At 31.8% G+C, this 9,639-nt stretch overlaps 2 protein-coding genes across 2 annotated transcripts; both read left to right on the plus strand.

The window, feature by feature from the left end:
• The first annotated feature begins 4,527 nt into the window (after positions 1 to 4,527).
• LOC103832658 (glycine-rich protein 2) lies at positions 4,528 to 7,826 on the plus strand. The gene has a single exon (XM_033277955.1). The coding sequence runs from the start codon at positions 6,470 to 6,472 to the stop codon at positions 6,725 to 6,727; it is 258 nt and encodes an 85-aa protein (XP_033133846.1). The 5' UTR covers positions 4,528 to 6,469; the 3' UTR covers positions 6,728 to 7,826.
• A 688-nt stretch (positions 7,827 to 8,514) lies between these two features.
• Positions 8,515 to 8,973, plus strand: LOC103832730. The gene has a single exon (XM_009108795.1). The coding sequence runs from the start codon at positions 8,515 to 8,517 to the stop codon at positions 8,971 to 8,973; it is 459 nt and encodes a 152-aa protein (XP_009107043.1).
• The last annotated feature ends 666 nt before the right edge of the window (positions 8,974 to 9,639 follow it).

A 9,639-nucleotide genomic window follows, 5' to 3' on the forward strand; every position in this document is an offset into this window, starting at 1 on the left:
TAAATTAATAATGTTTGGATTATGATATTTTATTAATTTATAGACTTATTAATTTACAAAAAAAAATATTTTTTAGATTTTTTCTATTTTTTATTTATAAAATAAGAAAATAGTCAATTTTTAGACTTTCATATTGTTTATTATATTATTTGGTGTATGTTTTTATGTTTCATAGAATTTAAAGGTAAATTTAGATATAGTTTTACTAAATATTATCAAAATATATTAAAATTTTAAGAAAAATAGAGACAATTTCATGGTAAATACAAAACTAACAATATAATATTTAGTTTGTACTTATCTCAAATGTATATATAGATAGATTATTAATTTATGATTTTAATGGGAATATCTATTTACATAGGACTTTCTAAAAAGATATTATCATATTATTTTATCAATTTCTGTCATTTTTTAAACTGGTCCAACTCGGAACCGGAGAAATTTATTAATTTATAGTATTTATTAATTTATCGAATATTAATTTACAGAGTTTCTACTCTACTTATATTTGACTTTAGAAAATTTATAATAAATCATTAAAAAGATTTTCAAACCTACAACCAAAATCTTATCTTAAAATAAAAATATTTCTAGCTACAACAAAAAATCTACTATTTTATTTCTACAGTTAAAAAATAAAAGCTATAGCTTATTCCAAACCCTAAACATCGACATAAAATCGTAATGGCTGATGATTGGAACATGCACACAACTCCCGCTAAAGATCATTTCGTAAGATCAACAAAGACCTGAAGAAAAAAAATCAGCGATGAAACTCCTTTTTGGTTTGTTGATGAAAAATAGTGATGCAAGTCGTATCTAGATTAGAGACTAGAGTTCTTGTCCGGAGTTCTGAGATTCATTTTGGTTTATACCATAGTTTTCAAATGGTTTTTGGTTAATTCTTTTCTTGATTTTTAACGTAAAAATATATATTTTCATGATCTCGTTGGAGCTGATTCGGAGCCATGTTTAGGATTTAACAGATTTAGATTTCTGAGCATAATCAGATGTGTTTTGGAACCAATCGAAAGTATAAATCCTTTTCGTTGCGTATTTAAATAAAAGGGACTAGATTGCAATTATGCAATGATTGGACATCTGAAACGGTATCGTTTCAGAAAACCCCACTGTAACTCAAAACTCTAAAATTCGGTTAGTAGAAGCCACTGTACCATCTTTACATGTACGGTTATATTATACGGTTTGTTCAGAAACCGCTTGAATCCACACTAATTTTCTTCAATTATGACATGCACATTTAGTGTGTGTCCTTAATTAAATACAAAAGTCAAATCAGAGATAATGTAGCGTAACTGCTTTTCTCGTAAAGCTTTTGTTGAGCTTCATTTTCTACTGAACCAAACACTTATATCACATCTTCATGAATTCTAAAACTAAACCAGCCAAAAATATATCTACATGAACAAAATTTATTTAATATACACCCAAATAAGAATTATAATTTGCTTAACTTGGTGTCTTACAATAAATTTTATTATATATAACATATATATTAGTACGTTTAAAAAATTCAAAAGAAAATATTCACCGTATATACCTGCATAAACGTCTGTATATACATTCAAGCGCTATACGGTAGTCAACCGCCTAACTACCTATAGCGTATTTTATAACACTAATACCAATTAATTTAATTCACTCCATTCATGACCTATTAAAATTTTCATTATATCAATATAAATTTAATTTTATTAATAAGTGTAAACCCATTGTATGCTTCTAAACAAAATAAATAAATTATATACATTAAAATTGTAATGGTATTGATCATCACAAAACCTATAAATTAAAATTCATAACTTAAATATAATACATTTATTTATATGACAAGTAAAATAGTTTATTCAGTTTTATGTACTATTATAAACACTACAAGAAAACGTAAGTTTAACGAGGATAATTAACGAGGAAAAATAATCCTCGTAAAAGTACGTTGATTTTACGAGGAAAGTACGTGGAAAAAGAGAAGCATCGTTATTTCGTCGTAAGGTAACGACAAAACAATTTCGTCGTAAAGACGATGTAAATTGACGTGGCTTTTACGAGGAAACACTATTTCCTTGTAAATACCACGTAAACTTCGCGAGTTCTTTACGACGAAATACTTTACGTGTACTTAACGAGGAAATTTTGAATCCACCAACTTGGTAGGTAGCTCACGTTTTTTTTGGCCATCCAATTAATTTTCGTCGTAATTTCACACGAGGCTATACTTTTCACACATATGAGTATGGTAGACAGCGGACGACCAGTAACTATGGAATATGTGTGAAAGGGGAAATAGATTTCTACGGGATCTTGACGGAGATTATTGAAGTCGAATTTCCAGGGATATTGAAGCTGAAATGCGTCCTCTTCAAATGTGAATGGTTCGATTCCGTCGTCAACAGAGGTGTTCGGTCTAACAAATTCGGTGTAGTTGATGTCAACGGTGGACGAAGGTACAACAAATTCGAGCCTTTCATCTTAGCTTCACAAGCAGACCAAGTTAGCTTCCTTCCATACCCTCGAATGAGAGATTCGGGTATAAATTGGTTAGCTGTGATCAAAGTTACACCTCGAGGACGAATTATCAGTGGAGAAGAACCACCATTGCAAGAAGAACAGATAAATGAAGTCGAGGAACCTGAACAAGAAATTGATGACATCCTTCTCATTGATCCGCGTAATCACGAGTACGAAGATCTTATCGACGATGCCACAGACGAAGCTGTTGAAGACGAGTTTAATGAAAATAATGATGTTTCTAGTGATGACGAGAATGTTGATGTATCCGATTGATGTATTTGATTTTATGTAGTTTATTTTATGAATAAGATAATGTGGGAGTTTGATTTATGAATAAGGTAATGTGAAAGTTTATTTTAATTATGAATAAGGACTTGTGGTTTGGGGTTTGGAATATTTTATAAATAGGGTTTGAGGTGAAAGAATAGATTGAGGTTCAAGGGTAGATGGGTTTGGGGTTTGGAATATATGAAGTAGAAGATAAGGAAGATGGGGTTTGGAGTTTCGGATTTTAGGGATTTATACGTAATACTCGTTAATTCCTCGTAAGCCAAAATCGTCGTAAGGTTGTCGTAAGGCCACGAGGAGTTTACGACGAAATTAAAAAAAATAAAGAAAGCGGGGCACGCTAATTCCACGCAAGCCAAAATCGTCGTAAGGTTGTCGTAAGGCCACGAGGAGTTTACGACGAAATTAAAAAAATAAAGAAAGCGGGGCACGCTAATTCCACGTAAGACTCTCTGAGTGAATGAAAATAAGGAATTGTGGTTTGGAATGAAAATAAAGATATGGTTTGGAATATATAAAGTAGAAGATAAGGAATATGGGGTTTGGGGTTTCGGGTTTCGGGTTTTAGGGATTTAAATGGAATACTCGTTAATTCCTCGTATGTTAACGTCGAACTTACGACGAATTCCTCGTAAATACCACGTAGGACAGATTCGTCGTAAATACCACGTAGGACAGATTCGTCGTAAATACCACGTAGGACAGATTCGTCGTAAATACCACGTAGGACAGATTCGTCGTAAATACCACGTAGGAGAGATTCGTCGTAAATACCACGTAAAGTAAATGATGAACGCGGCCCACTTTAATTCCACGTAGGACGGAATCGTCGTAAACACCTCGTAACCAAAATCGTCGTAAACACCTTGTACCGTAAAAACTAGAAAAAAAAAGAAAAAGAAGAAATATACTGGATTTACATGTGGCAAGACTTCCAGCAATTATATTACTTAAGTCTCACCAACATAAATTCCAATATCTTCTTCTCTTCCTTTTTTTTCAAATTTTTATAATTTGAATAGGATTGGATTTGAGAGTATGAAGTGAGATAGGGTGTGATTTAGAAGTTTGGGTGTGGGTTGAGAAGGAGAGTTACGGGTATATTTATAGGGAAGCTTTCCTCGGTAATTCCACGTAAGCAAAATCATCGTAACGTCCTCGTACCTAAAAAACACGGGCCTTTGTAATTCCTCGTAACTTCCTCGTATAATAAAACGCGGGCCTTTGTAATCTCTCGCTGTTTCGTCGTAAAAAAAAACACGGGCCTCTGTAATTCGTCGTAAAATTACGAGGAATTTGCGACAGAATGTAATCTTATATATACACCCCGAGCGCTCACTCTTTCTTTCCTCTCTACTTCCTCTCCACTTCCTCTCCACTTCCTCCCTGTTTCGTTGCAATGGTAAGCCTCTCTAATTCCTCTCTAATTTGGTTAGTTTAGGTAGATTAGGTGGTTAGTATAGGGAATTTAGATAATTTTACGGATCTTATGTTATTTAGTGTTGATTAGGTGGATAATGTTGGAAAATATACTGTTGACGGAAATTTAAAAAATTAAATTTTTTTCTCAGGTTCGAAAAGGTAGACTTACTGCCCATTACAGAGAGATGTTCGGTGAGCCAGGTAGTCACCAACCGACGACTCACATGCCGAGGCGGATGTAACGGCGAGGAGTGATGAATTCTACCGGGCGATTAACGACCCTTAGTTCTTTTTAATTTCGGTTCTTGTATTATGAATTCAAAACTTATTTATATATAAAATATTTTGGTTTTGATTTTTTTAGAATTTTAATTTTATTAATAATTTAAATAATTTTTTTAATTATAATTTTTTTTATTTCTGTAAAATAACGAAACGAAGTAATTTCGTAGCTATTTTGCGACTTCTTTACGTGGAAGCTTAACGAGGTTTTTACGAGGAAATGTTTACAAGGAAATGACGTGGAAAATTCATGTGGTCTTTACGAGGAAAGCTATCAAGATATTTACGTTTACTTTACGAGTATTTACTTTCGAGTTATTTACGTGGCTTTAACGAGGAATGGCTTTCGAGGTATTTACGAGGAAATTTAGCGACGTCCTTACGTGGAAGCTTTACGTGGTCTTTACGACGAAATATTCTTCTTCGCTTTTACGACGAAATTATTTCCTCGCTACGTTACGACGAATTAGCGAGGATATATGCGTTACGACAAACATATAACGACGAAACGGGTTTTCTCGCTAATTCCTCGTAACACTGCTTTTACGACGAAATCACGAGGAAAACTGCCCTCGTAAAACTTGTGTTTTCTTGTAGTGAAAGTATATAAAAATTTAAAAAGTATTAAAAACATTATGGGTTTTTACAGGATCCATCAGTCGGTTCACGAATTAATGATGAATTTTGGAGTTTTATTAAAATTTTTATTAATAGGTTTTCATTAAATACAAATTTTGTGAAAACATATGAGTTGGTAGAAAATCTGACAGAATTCTATATAAAGAACATAAGCCAGTCTAGATTATATATGAACACCATGTTTGCCGGTTCGACCACAGGTCTGGACCAGATATAAAATATTGCTTATATTTTAATTCGTTTATAAATCACATATGTACCCCAATAAAAGAGCTAAATATTTTGTAAAAATAGAATGCTTTATCGTCAAATTTATAGATAAAATTACAATTTTATAGATAAAATATTGGATAATTTGGGTTGTTTAATCGGGTAATTTAGGATGTTCGGATAAAAATATCGGATAATTTAGGTATTTTAATACTTTGAATAAAAAATATTTGGATAATTCATGTTTTAGGGTAACTAGTTTTATAAAGAGCATTTAGGATATTTGATTATTTAGAAATTAAATATAATTAATATTTGTAAGTATATAATTTGTATTTTAAAATTCAGGTACCCATTTAATTTTCGGTCCAGAGATATATGATGTATTCGGTTATTTATGAAATTATATTCAGTTTTAGTTTCATTTTATTCAGTTTTAGTTTCGTTTTTTTCAGTTTGGTACAATGCGACTTGAGATTCCAGATAAATGCACCTTAAACCTATAGGTTTAGTTTGTAACTTGTAACAATCTCATTATTTAACCGTATTAATCAAGAAGGGAAGTCTTACTTTTCTGCTAGCGGGATTGACTTTTCTTATGCAATTTCTTATAACTTTCATAACAAATAGTCTACGTCAAAAGAGATAGTTAGACCAAGTATTTTCTGTTTATGATACATATAATTATGCATTCGTTTCTTTAGTATAATACGAATATATTTTCTACAGCTGAAATGTGTAGTTATATAACGGATTTATCTTGGTATATCTGACAATTATTTCCGTAACACAAAACCATACATGTACATAACCATCTCATTCTCTGTTTATGATACATATAATTATGCATTCGTTTCTTTAGTATAATACGAATACACATGTTGACTTTTCTTGTGCAGTTTCTTGTATCTTTCATAAACATAAGCTAATATATATATTTGTCAAAGTCCTTGGTAATTTGAAGCTATATAAAAAGGCTTTTACATCACATATATTTTGCATTAGTATTCAGAATATTTGAAAACAAAAGAGTATACACTTCGCGTTGACATATATCAAATATCTCTGTGGACTGTGGCTATTCAAGATCACGATGTGTCGATTGCTATGTTGTTGCTTCTGCCGCAAGAAGAAAAAGCCGCGAGATGTAAAAATGGGCAAAAAAGGAAAGAAAGATGGAGGTCTTGTTGTGGTGAAGCCGACTAAGACTAAGAAGCGTCGCAATGAACCAGTAGATGTAAGCGGATGTGCAGACCTATGTTGCTGCTTTGGTGGAGGCGGAGGCGGTGGAGATGGTGGTGGTGGTGGATATGGAGGCGGCGGCTGCGGAGGTGGAGGTGGAGGCGGTTAAAAGATGAGAATTTTGTAAATCTGCATGTAATGATAATTTTTTTAAACATGGTCCTTCTTGTTTGTATTTAATTTTCTTATTCAAGTTGTATATCCACCTATTTGGTTAACAGAGATTTGTATCCAGACTCTGTTATTTCTCATATTTAGTAAAAGAATGAGTCTGTCGAATTTTTTAGCTAATTTTGTTTAAGTTTTTTTGAGCTAATTTTGTTTATGTAGACTAATTAAATAATAAGCTGGTAATGTTTATAAGAAAATAATGTAAAGAAATAAAGCATATCAGACTAATTATATGAAAAAATTAGAAATTTAGTGTATTATAAAATTATAATACTTTTTCTAATATGTTTTATTTGAGAGTTTAAGATAATGTATGGGAAGTAGGAATATAAGAAAAATGTATAAAGATTTGGGCTTTAGACTTGGAAATTTTAAATCAAGCTCTACTAAGCAAGTTGCGGAGAAAAATGCAGAAGCCAAACTGTTTAATGGCAAGAGTTCTTCCAGCTAGATAATTTCCAGACGGTGATATACTTAAAGCTACTTTGAAAAAGAAAGCATCGTACGGTTGGAAGTCAATATTACATGGACGAGATCTAATAACTAAGGGACTGAGATATATCATTGGAGATGGTTCACTAGTTAACATGTGGGAAGATCCGTGGATCCCTGATCACCCTCCTCGAGCTCCAAGACCACGGCGAGATATTACTGCTGGAATCAAAGTTAATCAGTTCTTTGACAGAGATAGAAAACAATGGGACATACAAAAACTTCGTGATGAAGTTGTAGAGGAGGATATTGAAAAGATCCTAGAGATCAGAATTAGTCCTACTGCACAACAAGACCTGTTGGGATGGCATTACATTGGAATCTATTCAGGTAAATTAGGTTACTGGCTTGGAACCCATCTACCAAAAATGATCATCAGCTACCTCTTATGGGAATGCAGAGCTTAAAACAAAGATTTGGAAGACAAAGGCCCCAGCTAAATTGAATGATTTTCTTTGGAGGTTATTGTCTAGATCTCTAGCAACAGGTAGTAATTTGAAAAGAACGCATGTAATCAGATATGCTGTTTGTCGACGATGCTGTATGACAGAGGAAACAGAGAATCACATTTTCTTTGAATGTGAGCAAGGTTCTAAAAATCCGTCTAGGTGGGGCATAGGCGGCAACTCGGTCTTATCCGAAACGATTTTCTTAAAATCCGATTTATACTGATTTATACGATTCAAATTGGTTTAAACTATTCTAAATAGATTAAAATCGGTTTAAATCAATTAAATTTGTCTAAATATGTGAAATTAAGCAATAATATTATTATAAATCTACAAATTTGTTTAATTTCTTATGTTTTGTATATCTAATTTTCATAATTCTTCATAATAATTTTATAATTGAACATAAAAACTAAAATATGTCATATAAATGTATAATATAAATAAAATAAATCAATAATTTGCTAACGCCTAGGCCTCGCCTAGGGCCCGAATAATCTGCCTAGTCGCTAGTCGTTTATAAAGCGCCTAGTAACCACCTAGCGAATTTTAGAATATTGAATGTGAGTATGTGAAGAAGATATGGATAGCATGAGGGATTGCAAATCTAACAATCCTCAGTCAGTCTTCTACTCTAGAAGAAAAGATTTAAGCCTGTATACAGATCTGTACATCAACAAGGATGAGGCATTTTCAAGATTTACCATTATGGATTCTCTGGAGACTTTGGAAATGTCGAAATGTTTTAGTTTTTCAACAGAAACAAACCCACTAGAAGAATACTATGCAATATGCAAAGAATGACGCAAAGGAATGGAAGCAAGTAGAGGATTCAGAAATGTATGAGTCTGACAGAAGGCATGACACAAATGTCCCTCAGAGACAAGGCCATCGGAAAAGGCCTCCAAATGGATGGATAAAATGTAATACAGATGGATCTTTCATCAATGGGAACTCGTTAACAACTGCTGGATGGGTCATACGAGATTCTGATGGAATGTATAGCGGTGCAGTGCAATCATTAGGACAAAGGGTACAAAGGCCTTTAGAAAGTGAATTACAGGCAATTTTAATAGCAATTCAACATTGTTGGAGCTTAGGATATCGCGAGATCGTAATGGAAACAGATTGCAAGACTGCTAAGGAGATCTTACACGACAATAAACTACAGTTTCATGTCTACAATTGGACTAGAGATATTAAATGGCGGTTCGACAAATTTGAAGATATATGTTTCCAATAGACAAGCAGAGGAACAAATAAGGTGGCCGATAAACTTGCAACCTCAAATTCGCGAAGACATCCATTTTTGTTTCATTATTAAGTACCAAACATCACAAATCTTCTCCAAGAAGATTATATATCTATTAATTTAGGTTCATATTTTTTTATCTACTATTAACAAATTATAGTAGGACCACTTAAAGAAAGTTAATATGACATATTTGATTATTTACATTAATAATAAACAAAATATAATTTTTTTTTAATTATAGTAAAATCTGTTGAGAAAGAATCTAACAAAATCTTACTAAAAATTTAAATATTTTTATAAAATAACACATCAATTAATTTCTTAATTAGTAATATAATATTATTATAAATTAGTGTTAATTAAAAATTTATTCAAAAACAATATTATATACTATTTTTATAAATTTCATAATTATATTCTGTATATATAAAAATAGAAGTGGTTTATGAATTAAATATGATAAAACTATATTAAATAGGTAAATTAACAAAAAAGATTAAAATTGTTTCATTTAAACAAATTATCACTCATCATTAAAATGTGTTAAAATTATTAAACTATACAATATTGTACAAAAATAAATTTGTTAACATAAGTTAAACTTTTATATCTACAACTATATATTATCTTTTTATTTATTTTGAAACTCTCAAC

This window comes from Brassica rapa, chromosome A08 (assembly GCF_000309985.2).
Source record: "Brassica rapa cultivar Chiifu-401-42 chromosome A08, CAAS_Brap_v3.01, whole genome shotgun sequence".
Taxonomy (NCBI): Eukaryota; Viridiplantae; Streptophyta; class Magnoliopsida; order Brassicales; family Brassicaceae; genus Brassica; species Brassica rapa.